This window comes from Mustelus asterias, chromosome 5 (genome assembly GCF_964213995.1).
Source record: "Mustelus asterias chromosome 5, sMusAst1.hap1.1, whole genome shotgun sequence".
Lineage (NCBI taxonomy): Eukaryota > Metazoa > Chordata > Chondrichthyes > Carcharhiniformes > Triakidae > Mustelus > Mustelus asterias.
This window is the reverse complement of record NC_135805.1, coordinates 137315724-137341125: the sequence shown is the minus strand read 5'-3', so window position 1 is coordinate 137341125 and position 25402 is coordinate 137315724. Positions and strand designations below refer to the sequence as shown.

The window sequence follows — 25402 nt, the reverse complement described above, 5'->3', positions numbered from 1 at the left end:
AGGGATTTTCCCTTTTCCCTGTCAGAAGCTGCAGGTGAGATTCTTTCAAGTTCTTTTAAGTTCTCTGACAGAGAGATGTCAATTTCACTGTGGGAGTTGGGGGGGCGGGGAGGGGGTGGAGGGGTGGTTCCAGCCTGCCAAGCTATGCACTCGGCCCCAATGCATGCACAGAGCTTTGATTTGAAGTTGCCATGGCTTCCCACATCACTGAAACTCTCTCCATTGCTCTTGAAGCTTTTGATCTGTAACAAGTTCAACCTGCAGTGCCTCAAAAGATTCAGCTGTAAGATCAAGGGATTTCTGTCATCCTCCAGTCACCAGGGATTTTCACAGTAACTTCATGGTAGTGTGAATGTAAGCCTACTTGTGACCAATAAATAATAAATATTTTGATTTCCCTTCACAGTTGAACGCACCTCAAGTACCCCATTGATTCTGACCACGATATAGACAGATTCTAATCCTGATTGACAGCCTGTGATTTCACTTACTCTTTTGCAAAACCACTGCCAATGACATTCACCAAGTGATTTGTGCCCCCAGGATTCTTGATCCGAGGAAGTCTTGCCTCTGCACAGTTAAGTGCCTGATTTGCACATAATTCAGCATAGCCTTCCCAAAAATTGGTGACATGGGGCTCTTGCTTGCTTTCCAGCTGGCAGGCAGAACCCATCACTTAGGGTGGCATGGTGGCACATTGGTTAGCACTGCTGCCTCACAGCATCAGGGACCTGCCTTCGATTCCTGGCTAGGGTCACTGTCTGTGTGGAGTCTGCATGTTCCCCCGTGTCTGCGTGGGTTTCCTCCGGGTGCTCCAGTTTCCTCTCTCAGTCTGAAAGACGTGCTGGTTAGGTACATTAGCCGTGCTAAATTCTCCCTCAGTGTACCCGAACGGGCACGTGAGTATGGTGACTAGGGGGTTTTCACCAGTAACTTCACTGCAGCGTTAATGTAAGCCTACTTGTGACACTAATAAATAAACTTTAAACTTTTTCTCTCCACAGATGCTGCACAATCTGCAGAGTATTTCCAGCATTATGTTTTTATCTGATTTGCCGTATCTGCCATTTTTTCTTTGCTAGTGAGAGACCCAAGAATGAGTAAAAAAAAAGCCACAATTTTACTGACATTTCCTTTTTATTTCCAGATTTTTTTAAAAGCAAGGATGCAGTAACCCCCAGATTTTAGAATAAATGCTAATAATTAAAATATCATACAAATTACTTCATTTACAGCAATCAGCGGAAGTTACAAAACAGTTCATTATAATTATGATGCTGCCAGGTTCATTTTAAAATGTGCTGCATCTTGAATTCAGTCCACACTGTTAGTGAAAAATGATAAATTGACAAATGTACTTTTACTTCCAACTGAAGAAGTCTGGACTATTAATTATTACCTTATGCTCTGTTGAAAACTACCACAAAATGTGGGTTAATATTAAAGTAAATAAACCTTTATACAGTTTTGTTTGTTTGTAAATTGTACATAAAAAATTATTGTTCATTGGAATGGTGGAACCATCTCTCCCCAAGCAAATCTCTTGACAGAAGTTCCATGTAAAGAGTACCAGTACACAAACTCATGCCAAATATTGCAATCCTAAAACAGTAATAAAGCAGCCCAATAAAATTAAACCTTACCAGAAGCATACTTTAGATATCCAACAAAATGAACATTGTGAACGCATTGGAGAGAGTGCAGAAGAGATTTACAAGAATGGTTCCGGGGATGAGACACTTCAGTTATGAGGATAGATTGGAGAGTTTGGGATTGTTCTCCTTGGAGAGAAGAAGGCTAAGAGGAGGTTTGATAGAGATGTTTAAAATCATGAGGGGGCTGGACAGATAGGTAGAAACCTAAAAGGATAGAAGGGTCAAGAATGAGAGGGCACAGATTTAAAGTGATTTGCAAAGGAAGAAAATGTGATGCGAGGAAAATCTTTTTCACACAGCGAGTGGTTCAGATCTGGAATGCTCTGCCTGGAAGTGTGGTGGAGGCAGGTTCAATCGAGGCATTCAAGAAGGTATTAGATGGTTATTTGAATAGAAACAATTTGCAGGTATAAGGGGAAAAGGCAGGGAAATGCCCTTCCTCTTGTTTGGAGAGTAGGTGCAGACATGATGGCCTCCTTCCAAGCCATAACAATTCAGTGATTCTGTGCCATTGGTGAATTTTCAATGAGAATTTAAAAACAGCAAAGACTGGGGAAAAACAAGTCAATTTTCTAAACAGTATTCTTGAGTTAGTTTTCTTCTTTGACTTTAATATTCTTAGAAGTCACTTAAAGATAAACTGCAAGTGAAAAGACTTCAGTTGTGACTATATTAAATATAGTCATTGGGTCAAACAGAATTTGAACATCACTAGAAAGAGAGACATGTTGCTGAAGCTTTTAGCCTTGCACTCATCAGGGCAAAGGCAAGAATGCCAAATTTCAAATGAGCAAAATAATTAATGCGATAGGAGAAAAGGGTTGGCAAGTTGACTCGAATGGCAATGCCGTGATCAATCAGAGTCGACCTGCCAACCAATCAGTACCCTTTTCTCCTGTTGTATAAATTGTTGTGCTCATTTGAAATTTGGCATTCTTGCTTTTGTCCTGATGAGTGCAAGACATAAAGCTTCTGCAACATGTCTCTCTTTTCTGTTTTAAATATATATCTCAGAAGGAATATATGTGAGACTTTGCGAGGACAGCACAGAATGCATTGTTTGGAACATTTTTACAGTTGTGATATCAGTAGGAACATTGGGTGAGGTTTTCCTGCCGTGCTCACCCCAAAACTGGAAAATCCTGTCTGACGTCAACGGACCTTTGCATCGTCCTCCCCCCACAACCTGTTACAATTCCCATTGGAGGGGGGATGGGAAAATTCCCCCCAATATCTTACTTGATTTAATTTGCTAAAATATATAAAGCAGTACATCACACTAAAGAAATGACCATGGTTTAATGAAATAACAGATAGTGCCAGATCAAAGCATGTTGTACAGTAAGCTCACTAATACACATTACAATATCTGACCTTTCCACCTCCCAGCATAGCATTAAATAACAAATACAACTGATGTAAATGAAACAAAACTGAAATGAAAATAGCTAATGATCGCTTTTCAACAGTTGACATTGTTCTTATTTTAGAAATGCCTCAGTAAAAGTGGAATGATAATGCAGAACATATGCACTCTCATGTAAATTGTCCTGAGCCTTTTTTAGGATTAAAAAAAAAGCACCAAATTGAGTAATATCCACCATAACCTCTCTAAGTTCATTCATACAATGTGCTTGATGATACAGCTTCAATAGTTTGGTCCTTTTCTAAAGGGATCTCTTCCTACTATTGCTCCATAGCATAGAGATGGTTGGCATGTGCCAGGTGGGCCTGGAGGTCCAGTTCTTCCTGATATTCCAGGAACTCCAGCTTTTCCAGGTATGCCTGGCTTTCCTGGGTATCCATCTTTACTAATTCCAGGTGAGCCCATAGAACCTGAACAGAAAGATAAATAAGGAATTGTTTCACCAAACAACAGGCCACTTCTGATCGAAAGCTTTGTTTCAATACTATCAATATAAATTTTGTCTTGTTAAAATGTTTAACTTGAGCAGGTTATTATCTTATTTATATTTGTGGCAGCTTGCTGCATGCAAATTAGCTGTCATGTTTCCTAAAGCAGTTCAAAAATACTTAAGTTTATTAGTATCACAAGTAGGCTTACATTAACACTGCAATGAAGTTACTGTGAAAATCCCCTAGTTGCCAAATTCTAGCGCCTGTTCGGGTACACTGAGGAAGAATTTAGCATTGCCAATGCACCTAACCTGCACGTCTTTCGGACTGTGGGAGGAAACTGGAGCACCTGGAGGAAACCCACGCAGACACGGGGAGAACGTGCCGACTCTGCACAGACAGTGACCCAAGCCAGGAATCGAACCCGGGTCCCTGGCGCTGTGAAGCAGCAGTGCTAACTACTGTGCCATCTTACTTAATTGGCTGTAAAATGCTTTGGGACATCTTGAGATTACGAAAGGTGTTCTTTAAATGTAAGTCCTTTCTCTTCAATAAATGTAGAATTATTTCATAGGCACAATATTTAACAATGATCATGGGGGGTGGTGCAGAGCATCATAGGTCATTGTTGTGGAACCCAGGAGAGCACTCTTACACATATTGAATGTAGCCCAATCCATCACACTAACCAGCCTCCCATCCATTGACTCTGTCTACACTTCCCGCTGCTTCAGAAAAGCAGCCAGCATAATTAAGGATCCCACGCATCCCGGACATACTTTCTTCCACCTTCTTCCGTCGAGAAAAAGATGCAAATGTCTGAGGTCACGTACCAACCGACTCAAGAACAGCTTCTTCCCTGCTGCCATCAGACTTTTGAATGGGCCTACCTCGCACTAAGTTGATCTTTCTCTACACCCTAGCTATGACTGTAACATTACATTCTACACTCTCTCCTTTCCTTCTCTATGAACTGTATGTTTTGTCTGTGTAGCGCACAGGAAACAATCCTTTTTGTACTGTATACTAATACATGTGACAATAATAAATCAAATCAATAATCAAAATATTGGCTCTAAGAAATTGAACTAACTTTCTGCAACTGTTGTTCTGCCCTAAACCTGGCACTAATTCTAATTAAATTGTAAAAATATTCCTTTAGAATGTATTTACAATCTCACTATAGAAAGCCTGTACAGAAATCTTCTCAGAATGTTTATAACATCTCTAAAACAGAAGAAAGTTTCCTTCCATTGGAAGAACATTATATACCCACTTTCTGCCCGTCTATTGTGCTGTCATGTTTCAATATATTCTGAACCTCAAATTAATTTTTATATTTTAAAATGACTATGTAGGGGGTAAGATCAGTAAGTTTGCGGAAGACACAAAGATTGGTTGGGTGTGAGGCTCAGTGTCTTGGGCTACAAGAAGATATAGATGAATGGTCAAATGGGCAGATAAGTGGCAGATGGAATTTAACCTTGAAAAGTGTGAGGTGATACACTTTGGAAGGAGTAATTTGACAAGGAAGTTTTCAATGAACGGTAGGACATTAGGAAGTTCTGTGGAACAAAGGGACCTTGGCGTGTTTGTCCACAGATTTCTGAAGGCAGAAGGGCATGTTAGTAGGATGGTAAAAAAGGCATATGGGACACTTGCCTTTATCAATCGAAGCATAGATTACAAAAGTAGGGAAGTTATGTTGGAGTTGTACAGAACTTTGGTGAGGCCACAGCTAGAGCACGGTATGCAGTTCTGATTGCCACATTATAGGAAGGATATGATTGCACTGGAGGGGTTGCAGGAGAGATTCACCAGGATGCTGCCTGGGATGGAACATTTAACTTACGAAGAGAGGTTGGGTCGGCTTGGATTGTTTTCGTTGGAGCAGAGAAGACTGAGGGGTGACCTGATTGAGATGTACAAGATTATGAGGGACATGGACAGAGTGGATAAGGAGCAGCTGTTCCCCTGAGTTGAAGGGTCAGTCACGTGGGTTCATAGGTTCAAAGTGAGGGGCAAGAGGTTTAGGAGGGGATGTGAGGAAAAACATTTTTACCCAGAGGGTGATGAGGGTCTGGAATGTGTTGCCTGGGCAGGTGATAGAAACAGGTTGCCTCACATCCTTTAAAAAGTACTTGGATGAGCACTTGGCACATCATAACATTCAGAGCTATGGGGCAAGTGCTGGTAGATGGAATAGGTGGGAATTCAGGTGTTTTGACTTGATGGGCAGAAGGCCTTTTCTGTACTGTATGATTCTATGATTCTAAAACTAACCACAAAAAGGCTGCAAAAAGATGGTTGTAGAGGATCACCTGACTTCTTTTGTGAATTGAAACACTCCCCTGTCTCCAGAGGGAACAAAAGGATCTGTCCAGCTGATGTTAACTCAATGCTTTTCCCTGAAGCTAAATCAAAGGGTAATTTCAAATCGAATGGATAATTCAGATACAAAGACAATAGCTGTCTCAAACTCTCAAGGTTAGAAAGCCAGCATGCAGGATGTGTAATCAACAAACCTGCTCCCTTTTGGAAAAAGGAATTTTGAATTGTACAAGTCACATCTTATTGTCTGCATTTAAAATAATAGAAGCTGTTTTGCAGAGGCAAAGTTACACGAGAAGACCCTCAAACTAGCTGTGAGCAAGGTCAGGCAGAGAAATCATGGGACCCAGTGCTTTGCATGTTTTTAGGCCCCATATCCAACCCTCTTTCAACCTTCTCCCTCACATCCTTTGGGTGTCCAGAATTGGGAACCATAGCCGCAGTGGTGTTGAATTGTTATATTTAGATTTAGAAAAACTTCTTGGCTTTAATACCACATGTTCTGTTTATAAAACCTATTGAAAGTTTAGGGCAGGGATTCTCCCAAAACAAAACTAAGTGCCCTACAGGAGGGAAAATGGGAGCATTTCCCACCTGTTTTTTGGGCATATTTACTGGAATGAATCTTCGACACTGTGCAATTCAGAGTTCCATAGAGTGATTGATACCAGTGAGGGGTGGATGGGGCCTACTCCCACCCAAGAAGCCAGCAGCATAGTGCTGAGTGGGCCACTGCGCATAGATCGGCACATGTGCAGTAGCCCCCCGCCGCCCCCCCCCATTGCCCGTCTCCTGATCGCTGGCCTCCGATCGCTGGCCTTCCCCGGAACCCCACCTTCCGGACACTCCCAACCCCGATCGCTGGCCCAGCCCCAATCTATACAGCCCCAATCAATGACCAGGCCTGAACTCCCCCACCGATGGTCAGCCCCCGGCACTGCCCAAGGGCAAAGTGCCATCGACAAGGGGCACCTTGGCACTGCCCACTGGGCATCGGGCAGTGCCAAGGAGGCGGGGCCTAATGGGGGCAGGGTCTTTGGGGGGGAGATCGGTGGTGGTGAGGGGTCCCAGGTTGACTGACAGGGAGGCCAGCGATTGGGGCTAGGCATCGGGGTGGGGGTGGGGGTCGGGGTCAGCCTGCTTGGGGGGGGGTGGGGGGGTCGGAGCAGCAGGACGGGTCAGGACTGCTGGGGGGTAGGCGGGGGTTGGGGCTGCCAGTGGTGGGGGGGGATTGGGAAATTGGGGTGGCGAGGGGTTGGTGGGGGTGAGACTGGCCCGGACACATCTGGGGGGGTCAGTGATCGGGTCGTGGGGTACTCAGAGCTGAACCAATGCGAGGGTGGTGGGGCTGGCCATTGATCGGTGCTGACAGATCGGCGCATGCACAGAGGCCCGCTCAGTGCTATGCTGCCAGCCTCTCCAGCAGGAATAAGCTCCTCCCACAGAATTGCTGTGAGATTCACACTCGTGTACTCTGCAGTGCACAGTGTGTGGGAGATTCATTTTGAAACTGAAAAACACAACGGGATTTACTCAAGTTTTTACGCAAATTCGACACTTAGAATGTTTTTGGGCGAATCACCCCCAAAATCCAGACAGCAGTATCTAAAAGACTTGAACCTCACAAGCACGGCTAACAACAATCCCCGTACAAATGAAAATATCTTGAACCAACAGTGACATATTCCATGACTTTTGGTTTCATTTCCAAGCTTAAAAATGCTAAAACTTCCAGAAAATTAGCATAAATTTAATCACCTGCAATAATGTGCTATTTCTATCTGGGCTTTGTTAACAGAAAACTTACACTTTGCACTGAGTGATAAATATTTTCAAATTTCAAATTGAAACTAACCACTCTTACAAATGCCCAGAATGGAGCATATAATATGAGATAATGGAGATAATAAGCTGAGATAATAGGAGATAATAAAGAGCAGCAATCTCAGGATTACTCCCAGTTCCAAGTGCTAGTGAGCATAAGAATAGAAGGATTAGTCAATTAAATATGTAGCTGGAGAAATGGCGTAGGAAGGAGGGTATCAGATTTCTGAGGCATTGGGACTGGTTTTGGGGCAGGTGGGGCCTGTACAAGATGGACAGGTTAATAGGACTGGCACTGATATATTCACACTCCTTCTGCACTGTAGGGATTCTATGATCACTTCAGTGAAAGCATCAATTTCATCAAAAAACTGCCAAGGAAAAGACTGAGACAATCATGAATTGCAATTGTGTTGCTTTACCTTCATCAGTATCTAATCTTTATGTGCTTGATTAGATCTTTAGATCTGCATAATGATCAGTATTTGATCAACATAGATCTGCATTTGATCAGTATCTAATCTTTATATAGGATTAGGCTATTGAATTGGATGATCAGCCATGATCTTAATGAATGGCGGAGCAGGCTCGAAAGGCCAAATGGCTTCCTCCTACTCTTATCTTCTATGTTTCTATGTTGTGTGCTTGATATTGTGTGCGAGTTGAGGAAGTGGGACATTGTATTTTAAACCTCCGGGACAAGTGCATGATAATAAATAACCATCTTCATTATTAAAACTCACGAAACCCTTGCTGCTTGGGTTATTTTAATTGGGACTACCATTGTGAGAGTAAGGAAACATGTACTCCTTGCATACAAATGTATTGATCATGGGCAGTAAAAAGAAACATAAAAATTCTGTATGTGACAGTACATTGAATTGGAGATTATTATACTACTGGTTCTATGTACTTATGCATTAATTCATGCGTTCTACAACTTGGTTGGGTATGATTTTCGGTGCAACATCGAGGGCCGAAGGGCCTGTACTGCGCTGTAATGTTCTATGTTCTAATATCATCTTGATTTACTGCTTTATTCATATACTTCTGCCACACAGCCAGGGACCCAGTTTCGACTCCCAGTTTGGGTTATTGTCTGTGCAGAGTCCGCACGTTCTCCCTGTGTCTGCAAGGGATTCCCCCGGGTGCTCCAGTTTCCTCCAGTGTCAGTCTGAAAGACGTGCTGGTTAGGTGCATTGGCCATGCTAAATTCTCCCTCAGTGTACCCGATCAGGCGCCGGAGTGTAGCGACTAGGGGATTTTCACAGTAACTTCATTGCAGTGTCAATATAAGCCTACTTGTGACACTAATAAATAAACTTAAACTTAAGTATATTTTTATTTGCTTCTGGCTGTTATAGAAACATAGAAGATAGGAGCAGGAGGAGGCCATTTGGCCCTTTGAGCCTGCTCCGCCATTCATCATGATCATGGCTGAACTGGACCTAGAGGGATTATCAGTTATATATTACCACTTAATTACATAATGAAAAGCTACTGTTATCATTTGATTAACTACATTGGCTCTTGACCACATATTGGCACTAAAGCACACTTGCCAGATGGAGCTAGTACATGAAGTTGTAATGTGTTTTATCTACTGAAAATATTTGGATAAATGGAATGCTTCACTCATTCTGTGACTGTAACAAACATCAGTCAGAAGAAAAATCCTGTATAAATTGAGTTTATCTTGGCAGGCTTGCAATTGCAGTGATAAATTTGTCAGGAGTTCAAACATCCATCTGTACACTCTATAAATAAATACATTTATTATGGCTTTAAATAATGAAATATTTTGCTAAGCAGACTTGCCATTTCTGTATCACTGTAAATAAAATTAACAAAGCATAAAAACATAATTTGGGACCGTCACTTAGTCTGTCCAAAACTTGTTTATGTAGATATAAACCATAAACTTCATGATAAATTACACTAAACTCAGTTTGCATTTGAGAACAATCAAAGCAGAAGAACTTTTAGAGTCAGCTTTAACTGTTACATTTGAAATTTATTTTGTTCACTGGATTGAAAAGCTACAATGCATTACTGACTATCAATTCTAACTGATGCCATTGGGTTTTCAACATTACAATATCCTGTCCATTCATGTATGTTTATGTGGACCACATCATCTGTGCCCTGTTTCCATTAACTTTAGCTGGGGAGTTGACTTTAGCTAGGGCAGCACGGTGGCACAGTGGTTAGCACTGCTGCCTCACAGTGCCAGGGACCCAGGTTCGATACCAGCCTTGGGTCACTGTCTGTGTGCAGTTTGCATGTTCTCCCTGTGTCTGTGTGGATTTCCTCGCGGTGATCCGGTTTCCTCCCACACTCTAAAGATGTGTGGGTTAGGTTGATTAGCCATGTTAAATTGTTCCTTAGTGTCAGGGAGGCGAGCAGGGTAAGGTTAAGGGGGTAGAGCCTGGGTGGAATTGTTGTCAGTGCAGGCTCAATGGGCTGAATGGCCTCCTTCTGCACTGTAGGGATTCTACGATGTTGTCATAGTGAACGTTGACCTCTGACCTAATGTGTACATGCATTGTCATTGCTCTCCACTTCTCCCTCTTTACAACGACTGCTTTGTAAATCTCTGTTGCCATATGCAAGTAGCACAATGTGAGTGCAGCTGGCCACCAACTCCTAATCCCTACCCTGCAGGAACTGCATATTTTTACTTACGCATTTCCTGCTGTGTTACATCACATTACAGGAATGTTGATCTAAATTGTTCATATAAACCAGCAGTTTTGTTTATATTGGAATGGATTGGCGCTTGAGTAAATAACTCCTTTAAATGATGATTCCCATTTGCACATTATTTACTGCAACTTTTCTCCTCATATAGCAGTTTTGTCACATCTATTCATGTCTATATAAATGCTATGGTGATGCACATATAGGGAATCATGACCAAGTGTAGTATTCAGGTAAAGCAAGGTTAGAGGGTGGAGAGTAACTTGTACTAAGGAGGGGACAGGAAAGTGAGAATGAGGAAGTGGGAACTTGCATGTTCTAACAATTTTCCCGTCCTTAAGACATTCTAAGATGTTACACAGCAATTGAGGTTGTTTTCAAGTGTTGTAATGTATGGAAATGTGGCAGACAATTTGCACATAGCCTAGTTCCAATGGGATAATGATCAGACAATCTGTGTTAACAGTTGGTCGAGGGATAAAAATTGGCAGAACATAGGGAGAACCCTCCCCACTGCTCTTCAAATAGTCCAAAGGGATCTTTTACATCCACCTGAGAAGGCAGGCAGGGCATCGGAAAGACAGATGAAGAAGTACTTACTCTCTTCGTACTACACCAAAGTATTAGCCAGGTTCATGGATTCATGGCTCTAGAGTGTGGCTTCAACCCATAATTTTCTAGCTCAGAGGTGACAGCATCACCTACTAAGCTCTGCCTAACACTAAGGGAAGAGGGCGGAGAAGGACAGAGTCAGAGAGCGAGAGCGAGAGAGAAGACAGAGATGTGAAAGAGAGGAAGAGGAAGCAGGGGAGATGGAGAAGATTTAGAGACATGGGATGCTTACTTTAGGGGGTTTGGATATAGAAGTAGAAAAGAAGATAAGGAGATTGGGTTCTGGTGACCAAAACAATAATTGGTTGGTGAGTCAGCTATTGTTCATTTAGTGTGTGGGGGTAGGAGTTATATGGGATGAGGGCATGCAGAATGAATAAGGGCTTGTGGTCTAATGCCAGAATTTCTGCCCAATCATTGGGGTTTCCATTAGTCGTTCAGTATGTATTCCTGTACCCATGTGTCAAATTCAGTGGAGTTCAATGTGGGTTTGTGTTCCATTTGGTGGGATGAAATGGGACCTTTTTGAGATTTGAGGTTCATTGACTCTGATCAGTGAGGGTGGGAGGATGGTGGGTGAAGAGAAAGAGTTCCTTCCAGGAGTAGACAGAGAGGTATGGTTACATACTGGGCCTAGTTCACATCATCTGAACCAAACTTTGCTAATGTTGTTTCCTAGCAATTGTTTCTCTCCTTGATCAATGTGCTTCCTTTGTGACCCATACTTCAACAGGCTCTTATTTGACCTTGTCCAAGTTGTATAAGTATTTTTCTAATGGAGTATCAATGACTTCTAAAACATTCTCAGGTATAAACATTTGTCTTCTTTCCTGCTTGAACATTTTATTGTCTTCCAAATTTGTGTCCATCTTTCCTGTACCGCCGTACAAAGAACAACAAAGAACAATACAGCACAGGAACAGGCCCTTCGGCCCTCCAAGCCCGCGCCGCTCCCTGGTCCAAACTAGACCATTCTTTTGTATCCCTCCATTCCCACTCCGTTCATGTGGCTGTCTAGATAAGTCTTAAATGTTTCCAGTGTGTCTGCCTCCACCACCTTGCCCGGCAGCGCATTCCAGGCCCCCACCACCCTCTGTGTAAAATACGTCCTTCTGATATCCGTGTTAAACCTCCCCCTGTCACCTTGAACCTATGACCCCTCGTGAATGTCACCACCGACCTGGGAAAAAGCTTCCCACCGTTCACCCTATCTATGCCTTTCATAATTTTATACACCTCTATTAGGTCACCCCTCATCCTCTGTCTTTCCAGTGAGAACAACCCCAGTTTACCCAATCTCTCCTCATAACTAAGCCCTTCCATACCAGGCAACATCCTGGTAAACCTCCTCTGCACTCTCTCTAAAGCCCCCACGTCCTTCTGGTAGTGTGGCGACCAGAACTGGGCGCAGTATTCCAAATGCGGCTGAACCAACGTTCTATACAACTGCAACATCAGACCCCAACTTTTATACTCTATGCCCCGTCCTATAAAGGCAAGCATGCCATATGCCTTATTCACCACCTTCTCCACCTGTGACGTCACCTTCAAGGATCTGTGGACTTGCACACCCAGGTCCCTCTGCGTATCTACATCCTTTATGGTTCTGCCATTTATCGTATAAATCCCCCCTACGTTAGTTCTACCAAAAATGCATCACTTCGCATTTACCTGGATTGAACTCCATCTGCCATTTCTTTGCCCAAATTTCCAGCCTATCTATATCCTTCTGTAGCCTCTGACAATGTTCCTCACTATCTGCAAGTCCAGCCATTTTCGTGTCGTTCCGCAAACTTACTGATCACCCCAGTTACACCTTCTTCCAGATCGTTTATATAAATCACAAACAGCAGAGGTCCCAATACAGAGCCCTGCAGAACACCACTAGTCACAGCCATCCAGCCGGAAAAAGACCCTTCCACTACCACCCTCTGTCTTCTGTGACCAAGCCAGTTCTCCACCCATCTAGCCACCTCCCCCTTTATCCCATGAGATCCAACCTTTTGCACCAACCTACCATGAGGGACTTTGTCAAACGCTTTACTAAAGTCCATATAGACGACATCCACGGCCCTTCCCTCGTCAACCATTCTAGTCACTTCTTCAAAAAACTCCACCAGGTTAGTGAGGCATGACCTCCCTCTCACAAAACCATGCTGACTATCGTTAATGAGTGTATTCCTTTCTAAATGCGCATACATCCTATCTCTAAGAATCCTCTCCAACAACTTCCCTACCACAGACATCAAGCTCACCGGCCTATAATTTCCCAGGTTATCCTTCCTACCCTTCTTAAATAACGGGACCACATCAGCTATCCTCCAATCCTCTGGGACCTCACCTGTGTCCAGTGACGAGACAAAGATTTGCGTCAGAGGCCCAGCGATTTCATCTCTCGTCTCCCTGAGCAGCCTTGGATAGATTCCATCAGGCCCTGGGGATTTGGGATTTGTCAATCTTTATATTCCCTAAAAAACCTAACACTTCCTCCCTTGTAATGGAGATTTTCTCTAACGGGTCAACACTCCCCTCCGAGACACTCCCAGTCAACACATCCCTCTCCTTTGTGAATACCAACGCAAAGTATTCATTTAAGATCTCCCCTACTTCTTTGGGCTCTAAGCATAATTCCCCACTTTTGTCCCTGAGAGGTCCGATTTTTTCCCTGACAACCCTTTTGTTCCTAACGTATGAATAAAATGCCTTGGGATTCTCCTTAATCCTGTCTGCCAAGGACATTTCGTGACCCCTTTTTGCCCTTCTAATTCCTCGTTTGAGTTCTTTCCTATTTTCTTTGTATTCCTCCAGAGCTCCCTCTGTTTTTAGCTGCCTGGACCTAACGTACGCCACTCTTTTCTTTTTGACCAATCCCTCAATTTCCCTGGTTATCCACGGTTCTCGAATCCTACCCTTACTATCCTTTTTTACAGGCACATGCCTATCCTGCAGCCCTAACAACTGTTCCTTAAAAGACTCCCTCATGCCAGATGTGGATTTACCCTCAAACAGCCTCTCCCAATCAAGAGCTGCCAATTTCTGCCTAATCCCACTAAAGTTAGCCTTCCCCCAATCCAACACCTTACCCTTGGGACACCACTCTTCCTTTTCCATCACTATCCTAAAGCTAACAGAATTGTGATCACTATTTGCCACATGTTCCCCTACCGAAACTTTGAAGTATCTGGGAGGCATGGTGGCACAGTGGTTAGCACTGCTGTCTCACTGTGCCAGGGACCCGGGTTCAATTCCTGGGTCACTGTCTGCACGGAGTCTGCACATTTTCCCCGTGTCTGCGTGGTTTTCCTCTGGGTGCTCTACGTTCCTCCCACTGTCCGAAAGACGTGCTGGTTAGGTGATTGGCTGTGCTAAATTCTCCCTCAGTGTACCCGAACATACGCTGGAGTGTGGCGACTGCTGGATTTTCACAGTAACTTCATTGCAGTGTTAATGTCAGCCTACTTGTGACACTAATAAAATAAACTTTAAAACTTTAAACTGTAACTTCATATTTGAACCCCTCCAATCAGGTTTCTGCCATGTAACAGCACTGAAACTGCCCGTATCAATTTCACAACTAATATGCATTGTAACTGTGGTAAACTCCTTATCCTCCTTGGACTATCTGCAATCTTTGACATGCTTGATCACACCATCCTCTTCCTGTGTAGTCCAGGTGGGCTTCCTGGATCCAGAGAATGACCTACAATGGTTTTTCTTGCAGCTCCCATACAATTATCTCTGGAGTTTACGAAGGATGTATAATTGACCATTCCTATTCCTCATCTACATGTTGCCCCTCAGAGACATCGGGCAGGGTTTTACGGCCTTGCTCATTTTAAAACCGTAAAATCCCGCCCGAGGTTAATGGACCATTCCATGGTCGTCTCTTGCCTGTTCTGATTCCCATGGCGGGCGGGATGGTAAAATTCCGGCCATCATCTGAAAACACAATGTCAAGTTCCACACGTGCACCAATGACAACTAGCTTTACTTCCCCATCACCTCTCCCAACCCCTCCAGCATCTCTGATACTCTGATTTATCACAATTCTTATCTATTCTTATCTAACATCCATAGGCAGAAATCTCCTCCAACTAAAATTTATCTGCTAAGGTGGAGGAGGTTCTAGTGTCGGGAGTAGAGGGAGGTGTTCCCCCAACATGATTTTGTCTACGTCTAGGTTTAACCTGGATGAATTTCCAGCATTTTCTGTTTCAGATTCCAGCATCCACAGTAATTTGCTGTTATTATATTGGAGCATATTCAATTTAATCTCAACTTACTTGCTGTCAACCTTCATTGCAGCATAGGAGCAATTTCATAGAATCCCTACAGTGCAGAAGGAGGCCATTCGGCCCATTGAGTCTGCACTGACACTCCAAACCAGCATCCTACCCAGGCCCACCCCCTGCCCTATCCCCATAACCCCATGCAGTAGTAGCATAGGGAGCAACAGAAGCTGCAACATCAGGAGCTGCGCCAGGAGGCAGACTAACAGCAAAGAGAGCAGCAAGAACAGCAGGACCCACATCAACAGCAAGGGAGCCAGGCCAGCAAAGAACACCAACAGCAGCTGATTTCTCTGCAGCTACATGCTACTCCCAATGACAGAGGGTGAATAGAGAGATGTAGGCAATGGCAGCACCAAAGCCCAGGATTTCTACTCCTCTGACTCCATCGAAGGATTTTTTGATGACATCTCAAGTAGCTCTCAACCTGTTTCCCATAAGTGCGTCTCCCAAGTCACTGATGCCTTATTTTCTAAGGCCAGCAGATGCACTTAACCATGGAAGCACTCATCCATGGCTTTGTTACTTCTAGGTGTGACTATTCCAATGATCTCCTGCATGACCTAGCACCTTCCATCCTCCGTGAACTTAAGCACATCCAAATCTCTGAATGGAATTTTAATGACATTGATTGTAAATGGAGATCCGAGACCAAGGGCAGAAATTTCCTCGCCCACCCGCCATGGGAATCGTAGCGGGCGGGACAGAAAATTCATCAGACCATGCAATGGTCCGTTGATGCGGGTGGGAATTTCTGGTCTTGGGACGAGTGCGGATGGAAAATCCCATCCCATATGTGGATCTTGACCCCAAATGGTGTCAGAGTTCCCTGTGAGGTCTTCCCAGAGGCAGCCAATTAACAGGCTGCCTTCCAAGATCTTGTCTGCTTAAGGATGTTGGGTGGGCCGCACAGGCCAGACGGCCAATCAGAGCACCCAAGGCTGTTGGTGGGTCAGCAACTCCACCAAGAGAAGTGGCCACTGTTGATGCTTGTCAGAGACCGCAAGTACACCACAAGATGGAAGTGTCCTCTGAAGACTTCAAAAGGATGACTAATAGCTGCAGCTGCAGATCTGGCACCTGTGGCTCTGAAGAGGTAGAGTGGAGATGGGAACTTAAAGGAGATCTCACTGGATCCCCAGCCTGCCTCTTGGAGGCTGCCTCTAAGCCACCTGCTTGGAGAGGGAAGTTCCTGGCAGTATCAGTTCCTGGCCTCACAATTTGCTCTCACATAGGCACTCAGCTAGCTACCTGCTGTTCCCGGGATGGGATTCACTAGCAGTCAGACCCCACCTCTGGCAAGATCAATTGTCAGTGTGGGCCAACATGCAACCTTTCTAAATTTCCTGTTCTCCCTTCTCAAAAGTCTACACTGAAATATTTAACCTGCTCACTTACATTTTAAAATGCTGACAAGTACATCTCTGTACATAAAATTCAAAAGAGAAAACAAGATATACGGTTAGCATTTTACAGTACCTGGTGGTCCTGGTAGGCCTTGCAGTCCAGGGGATCCTACTCCTCTATCACCTTTCTCACCTTTCTCACCAGGGAATCCTGTGAAAAACAATTGTTGACAACAACAGAACTGATGGTGTAAAAGACTAAAACATTCGGATGTAGTGTCTACTAGAACACACAGAATAAAATAATGAACACTATACCTGGATAAAATGATAAATACTACATCTAAAATAAAACAATGAACATTACATCGAGAATAAAAGTATGAATACTGCATTAAGATTAAAATGATATATACTACCCCCAGAGTTAAATGATCAGACACAGTTGTAAATTTGGCAACTTACACTTCAATTATGTAGTCTAATACTTAGAATAATGCCTGGTAAGTATCAGGTCGTTCCAATCTACTATGATCATCCCAAACTATATTTATATTTGCATTATTGTGGCATTTATGTGAAATTAAAACATATCAAGTTGCACATAAACATATTTGTTACTAGCTTCACTAGTAAAAAAAAGCTGAAAATCTTCGGCCAATCACGCCAGTGAGATTCTCCGGCCCCGCCAGCAGTACACCCACACGCAGGATTCCAGCTGGCTTGGGGTGATGTCAATGGGAATTCCCATTGACAGCGGTGGGACCAGAGAATCCCAATGCTAGCAAACAACATGCCACCTCCCGCCAATGGGAAACATGTGGCTGGGAGACCGGAGAATCTCGTCCGTGAACATCTTTGAATATTTCATTCCAAAACACTCATATCTTAAAAAATAAGTTTGGTATTAATGAAGTTTCATGTGTTCAATTACAGTTCTGACTCAAGTCTAATTCTCCAGAAGTTGTTTAATTATTTAATGTAAAGCTATTTGTAAAGTTGTTTGGGCTGATTTTACCAGGAAATAAATGACTTTAGATGTTCATTAGATTGCAAACTCCCATAGACTTTGTTGGGACATGCTGGTTTCAGCCAAAAAGTTCAATGTTGTCTATATGTGAAGTTGTACGAACTAAGGAATAGCATGATGGGAAAATTGGTCAGCTATTTGGTACAATATAAGCAAGGCTGACTCCGCATAACTTTAAGGCTGTATGAGTAAATAAAACAAGATAAGGTCAGGGGTGACGGAGTCACCGACCTTCTTCTGTTACATCAAAGGACAAGATAAGGGTATGAATGATGAGACAAAGAGTTCGAGGAGGTCAGCAAGTTATGACATGATTAATGACATTGCTTATGATTCTATTACTAATCGAATTCCTGAATATGCTCTGGTCACGCAAACTGATAATGATTATGTATAAATACTGAACTGATTCTTTGTGTAATTGTGGACTTGAGGAGGAATTAGCAAATTGTACCAACTGCTCTCTGACCTCAGGTTTCAGCCATATACTGCATGCAGTCTTTCGTAAATAAAGACAAAGTTATTTAGTCGAAACAAATTTTGTTGAGTCTTTCTATCACAGTCAAGAAGCAGGAAGGTTTCCACTTCAACATATAGGATATCTAGGATTTGTGCACTTAACTGAAAATGACTATCTATTCCTTTAACCGATCAAATTGGTGAATTCTTAATAAGCAGTTCAAAGTATGAGCAAAAAAATATCAGTTAGAATATTGAATTCAATGTCAAATCAAATTCAGAAAAGGAAAGGAAGATTGGATTAAGAGGAAGACAGAACAAAAAATCCAATGATAATTAAAGTCTGAAGTATTGTACCTCCATACTTGTAAAAGTAAATTTTCAGTGATAGAGGTTGATTGGCAGGAATTAAGGCCTATCATACCTTTAAAAGGGCGCTTATGCTGCAATGGACAAACGCTGAATTTTTCCAGCAAGTTTAGTTCACATCAATGAGTTAAGTGTAGCAATCTCATTTATTCAGTGTCATTAAATGCTGAGATACCATTTTTGTGCAGCTTTTGGAGGAGCAGCTCACTTCAGACAGTAACTTCTTAATTTCTGTATTTATCTGTGTATGTGCACTCAAAATAAATTGCTGTCTGATTTATACCTTATTAATGGTGAGGATCGTTAGTCTCACTGTTACTTTTTACAGCAAATCTGAAATATTATTACTTTGTTTAAGTTTTACTAATTTATCTTTCCAGTCACTGTACAGATGTAACTTGTGTTAACGGTTAATGGGGAGGTGGTGGTGTAATGGTAATGTTGCAAGATTAGTAATCCAGGAGTCCAGGGGCACGGCAGCACTGCTGCCTCACAGCACCAAGGACCCAGGTTCAATTCCTTGCTTGGGTCACTGTCTGTGTGGAGTCTGCACATTCTCCCCGTGTCTGTGTGAGTTTCCTCCGGGTGCTCTGGTTTCCTCCCACACTCCAAAAGATGTGCTGGGTAGGTGCATTGGCCATGCTAAATTCTCCCTCAGGCGCCAGAGTGTGGCAACTAGGGGATTTCCAAAGTAACTTCATTGCAGTGTTAATGTAAGCCTACTTGTGACACTAATAAATAAACTTTAATGTTCTGGGGAAATTGGTTCAAATCTCACCACAGCTGGTGGAATTTAAAATTCAATTAATAAATCTATACAATAACGCTGGTCCCAGTAAGGGTGACCACGAAACTATCGTCAATTGTTGTAAAAACCCAAAGGGTTCACTAATGCCCTTTAGGGAAGGAAATTTGCCATCCTTTTTTGTGACTCCAGACCCACAGCAACTCCTCATTACCCTCAGAAATGGCCGAGGCAACTACTCAGTTCAAGGGGCAATGAGGGATGGGAAAAAGTGCTGGGATTGTCACACACATCCCATGAAATAATAAAAACAAGCTGCGCCATTTTATAAACTGGATACAGTAAAAGCATAACTTCACCACACTGCCCTATGGCTCTGTGGGTAACAGCAAACGGGTTCTCCAGGTCTGGCCTTGTCCACATTCTTGTCTTCATTGAGATCTTACCAGCCACTGCCCTCATACAACCTTCAATCTTTCTTTAAATCTGTTTCTCTCCTTTCACCTTCCCTCTGTTATCTGCTACAATCCTTTAGAAGTTCAATTTTTACAGTAAACGTACCTTCTCTTTCCTCATTTATTTACAACCTTCCAATTATATGTTCCCTTTTGAAATACAACAGTCTCTTTACCACCTCTTTCTTTGCCTTATATAAATTCTTATGTAGGTTTTCTTGGCACCCTCATCAACAGATCAAACCATAAGATAAAAACAAATGACCAGGGTCTGGGATTTGAAACAAAACCAGAAAATACTGGAAAATCTCAGCAGGTCTGCAAGCATCTGTGGAGAGAGAATAGGGCTAACATTTCAAGTCTGGATTACTCTTCATCAGAGCATATCAAAATACTTGCCTTCGCACCTTTCTTATTGATATTTGTCCTTTGTAGGCTTTGTGTCTCCAATCCCATTAAACTAGTCACATCCTATAAGTTTATTTCCCAGTACATACAATGTGTCAACCATCTTCAAGAAAGGTGACAGGTCCGACTGTAATTACTACAGAGGAATTTTCTTGCTGATGACCACAGGGGAAGGCATTGCAAGAATCCTCCTTAATTGCCTTCTCCCGGTGGCTGAAGAGCTCCTCCAAAGTTGGAATGTGGATTCTGCCGACTATGGGGCATGATGGACATGATATGCAATGTGTGGCAACAAGAGAAATGCAGGGAACAACACCAACCCTTGTACATGGTCTTCTTTGACCTCACAAAGGCCTTTGACAACTGCGAGGGATTATGGAAAATCCTCCTCCGTTTTGATTGCCCCCAAAGGTTTGTTACCTCTGCCTGCTCCATGTTGACATGCTAGCCATGATCCTGAACAATAGATCCAGCACAGACCCAATTCACATTTGGACTGGGGTCAGGGATGGCTGTGTCATCACACGGACACTCTTCTCAATCTTGCTGCAATGCTCCATTTCAATCTCAGCAAGCTCCCCATTGAGTGGAGCTAAATTGCAGAGCAAACAGGAATCTGTTCAACTTTTGCTGTCCGCAGGCTAGATCTAGCGTTGTCCCATCCTCCCATCCTCTGTTATTGAACTACAGTATGCAGATGATGCTTGCTTCGGCGCAGACACGGAGGTCGAGCTCCAACCATCGTCAACATCTTCACTGAGGTGTACAGGAGCATACACTAAACATCTGTAAGATAGAGGCCCTTTGTCCTTTACCAACCTGACCCTGTCACACAGCACTGCCGCGCAACCCCCCCTGGGTTATCGACATTCATGATGAGTCGTTGGACAATGTGGACCACTTTCCTTACCTTGGGAGCCTACTGTCAACAAGGGCAGATATTGATGCAGAGGTTCAACACAGTCTTCAGTGTGCTAGCGCAGTCTTTGGTCATCTGAGGAAGAGAGTGTTTGAAGACCAAGATCTAAGACTTGGCACCAGACAGTCTGCAGAGCAGTAGATATACCCGTCTCCTATATGGCTCAGTGACATGGACTATGTACAGAAAGCACCTCAAAACTCTGGAGAAGTACCAGCAATACTGCCTCCACAAGACCCTGTAAATCTATTGGTAAGATAGGCACACCAATGTCAGTGTTCCCGAAACGGCTGACTTCCCCAGCATTGAAGCATTGACCATGCTTGATCAGTTCCATTGGACAGGCCATATTGTCCACATGCCTGGCACAAGATTCCTGAAACAAGTACTCGACTCAGTGCTTCGACAAAGCAAGCAAGTCCCAGAAGAGCAGAGGAAACGCTCAAGTACACCCTCAAAGCCTCCTTGAAAAAGTGCAACAACCCCACCAACGCCTGGGAATCTCTGGCCTAAGGCCGTTCACAGTGGAGGAAAAGCATCCGGGAAGGAGCTGAACATCTTGAGTTTCATTTCCTAGAACAAGCTGAAGCCAAGAGTCGGCAGCAAAAGGATAGCGTGACAACTCGGGCACCTCACCCACCCGCTCCTCCAACCACTGTCTGCTCCACCTGTGATAGAGACTGTAGGTCATGCACTGGACTCCTCAGTCACCTGAGAACTCATTTTTAGTGTGGAAGCAAGTCATCCTTGACTTCAAGGAACTGCCTAAGAAGATAAACAATATAACAGTGATATACCAAAACAAAAAATACTAAAACTTCTTTTTCTTGACATAATCTCTGTCTTAAATGGATGACCCCATATTTTTAAACAGTGGTCCCCTAGTTCTAGATTCTTCCACAAGAGGAAATACCCTTTCCACATCCATCCTATAAAGTCCCCTTAGAGTATTGTATGTTTCAACCAAGTCACCTCTTACTCTTTTAAACTCCAGTGGATAAAGTTCTGTTGAATGTTATTTTAATAAAGGCATTATTAATTGGAGAAGGTGAGGAAAAAACCTACATAGCAAGTTGGTATGATCTGGAACACACTGCTTGAAAGGATGGTGGAGTCACACTTAATTGTAACTATAACACACTTAATTGTAACTATAATAACTCCAAGAGTTGACAGTGAAGGAACTGTGTTTTATTGCACAAAATGAAAATAAACAATAACCACAAGCCTGTGATGAACATAACAGGTCCCTACCAGGACTAAAAGGAGAATGGACCCACGCAAGTCTTGCTTTATACAGGGCTCGGTATACGGGTTCCACTTGTTTGGCTAATTATCAATCTCTAGGGAGCTCGTATTCAACCCTGAGCCCAGCTGGGAGGTCAATTAGTGACTCCCCATGCAGATCATGGGAGTTATCACAGTAACATAGAACATAGAACAATACAGCACAGAACAGGCCCTTCGGCCCACGATGTTGTGCCGAGCTTTATCTGAAACCAAGATAAGCTATCCCACTCCCTATCATCCTGGTGTGCTCCATGTGCCTATCCAATAACCGCTTAAATGTTCCTAAAGTGTCTGACTCCACTATCACTGCAGGCAGTCCATTCCACACCCCAACCACTCTTCCAAATTAAATTGAAAAAATGATAACTTGTAGGGCTATGGGAAAAGTGAAGGGAAGTTAACTAATTAGATAGCTCTTCAAAAGTCAGCACATACACAATGGCTTGTATGATCATAATAAAGCCCAGCACAATGCAGATCTTTTCCGAATGGTGCAGGAAGTTAGTGAATTCTTACTATTGCAGAATGCACAAACAAAGCCCATTTAATATTCAAAATTTCTCGGCATAGGCAAAGATCTATAGGTGATAATACTGCTTGGATTCTAGGCAGAAGCAATGGCTTGCAAGGGCTTGCTGCTGGCCTTACCTCAACCTCATCTCCACAGGACTGGGAGAATTCATATTCTTTAAGATTTATGGAGAGGAGAGGGGTGAAAATAAACCCTGGCAGGGATATAAAACAGAAGTCATGGCAGAGTCTTTAATGGATAGATATGTTGTGTAACCACGTTTTATGCTCCTGCCAAAGATGAATTTCAACCCTACTGTATCTATACAGATGATCTCACACAATATTCTGTGGAATATGTCAAATTCTACATTGGACCACGTGGTATTCAGATACTGACTGTGTAGATCAATATAAATGCGCAATTTTGGTACATTATCCAGTTGACATTCTTTACTACACTAACAAGCTGAGTCAATTTTAATTAAGCAACTGATCTGTTCATTGTAATACATGAATCACTTAGCAAGAACATTCAACCAAATTTGAACTGAAAACTTCTGTGGCACAGTTTACCCTGTAGTTTTAATTGCTTTTAATGTGTGTTACAGCCAGTGAAGTCACTATTGTGCTGTAGGAAAATGATGGAGGATTAACCTTGTTATTGAGTACGCTATTGAAATGGCAGGAGTCAAGCAAAATTTCTGGATGAAAGGGGCCACTATCATGTACCTGAAATTCCAGCCAAAAATTGGCATAAGGATTGCAATTATTCAAGGAGAATGATCACTATGAACTTCTCAGTCCCAGCATGCTCGATAATGTAGCCTTGTTATTGTTGCCCACTTTCTATGCTTTTTAAAAGCATCAAGCATGGTGGCACAGTGGTTAGCACTGCTCCCTCACAGCGCCAGGGACCTGAGTTCAATTCTGGCCTCGGGTGACTGTTTCTATGGAGTTTGCACGTTCTCCCCATGTTTGTGTGGGTTTCCTCTAGGTGCTCCAGTTTCCTCCCACACTCCAATGATGTGCGGGTTAGGTGGATTGGCCATGCTAAATTGCCCCTTAGGGTCAGGGGACCAGCAGTGTAAATACGTGGGGCCCTATTTTACCATTTTGATTCCAAGTGCTGGGTGGACTTGAAACTGCAAGTGTTTCAGATCCGTTCTCAGGCACCCCCAAACACACTCTGCCTGAAAAAAAATCAGCAATTCCAAATCGTGCTGCAGAAGCCTGCGGTGGGGCTTAATGCACCCAAAATCCTGCAGCTGCGATCGGTGCCTCCAACTGCGCATGCACAGAGAAAAAATTATAGAGTGCGGCTCCCCTGCCACATCGCTCCCGGGCCAGATAATGCCTCCCGCTGGCCCCCACAGACATTGCCCCACCCCCACAACATTACTGACTCCCTTATCCCCCCGCCCCTTCCGCCACCCAGGCCAATTGTGGGTCCCCCTCCCTCTCACTGATCACACGCAGAGTAGCAGCGGATCCCCCCTTCCCCCTCACTGATCACAGGCAGAGTGGCAGCGGACCTCCTCTTCCCCCCCTCCTCCCAACTAATCTCAAGCAGAGAGCCGTCAGACCCACATTCCCCCACTCCCCACCGATCTCAAGCAGAGAGCCATCGGACCCATCTTCCCCCCATACCCCACCGATCTCAAGCAGAGAGCCGTCGGACCCACCTTCCCCCCACCCCCCATTGATCTCAAGCAGAGAGCCGTCGGATGCTCGACACTTACCTCCTCACCAGCTGAGGTGCCCGAATCGGACTTTTGTAGAGCATGTCTGTTTCGTGCCAATTCTGGATGGGTGAACGTGGTGGTAAAGGGGGAAGTGTCGGTAAAGTTGGGTGTGCAGCCCATGAAGTCAATTTAAAAACGGGTGCAACGTGATGGTAAAATCGGGCACGTGGGTTGTGGGGATAGAGCCTGGGTGGGATTGTTGTCAGTGCAGGCCTCCTTCTGCACTGTAGGGATTCTATGATTCACTGGTGTCCTTTAGTGATAACTCTGCTGGAGTATGCAAAGTCAAGGGACATCACCTCATCATATTGGTGGCGTGTGCACCATTCTAGATGTGGCTTGGGAATCCTGGTAAAGGATGATCACTCTGAGAGTGGAACAATGTGGTTGTTGGAATCCTACCCACAACAACCTTGAAAAATATTGTAAATATCCCCATCAGTCCTTGAAAAGGTGGTTGAAAGTTGGTCAAGTTGTGTAAGCATTTGTGGGAATCAGGCCACGAATCAGGTCAGGGTTGGTTCGGCTCCATATCTGTTGAATGTTAAGCCATTATGCTACCTTCGCTGAGCTTTGTAGTGAATTCACAGATATGAAATGAGGAAATTCCAAGATGGTGAGTGTACAACACCCCCACCTCCCAATTACCCCTGGCAATGCCTTCTCTGATGAAGGGAACCACCTTTAGGACCTGGTTTATTTAGATCTCTGTGTAATTTCCACCAGCTATACTGCTGAATTATGACAGGAGCGTATTAGAAGTATATTCAGATTTTCAAATTCCATTTATAGTTCGCAAAATAGAAATCTAGGGTAGGGTTTTCAATTTCTATTCATTTAAAGAAGTACATTATCCTG

At 43.5% G+C, this 25402-nt stretch overlaps 1 protein-coding gene across 1 annotated transcript in view; it reads right to left on the bottom strand.

Moving 5' to 3' along the window:
• Positions 1-1123: 1123 nt before the first annotated feature.
• The window catches only part of LOC144493806 (uncharacterized), a 229650-nt gene continuing 205371 nt past the window's right edge, over positions 1124-25402 (bottom strand). The window contains exons 28-29 of the mRNA XM_078213330.1: positions 16748-16825; positions 1124-3491 (exon numbers count right to left, since the gene is read on the bottom strand). Of these exons, the coding sequence (XP_078069456.1) occupies positions 3304-3491; positions 16748-16825 (266 nt within the window). The 3' untranslated portion in view covers positions 1124-3303. The remainder of the gene's footprint in view (positions 3492-16747; positions 16826-25402) is intronic.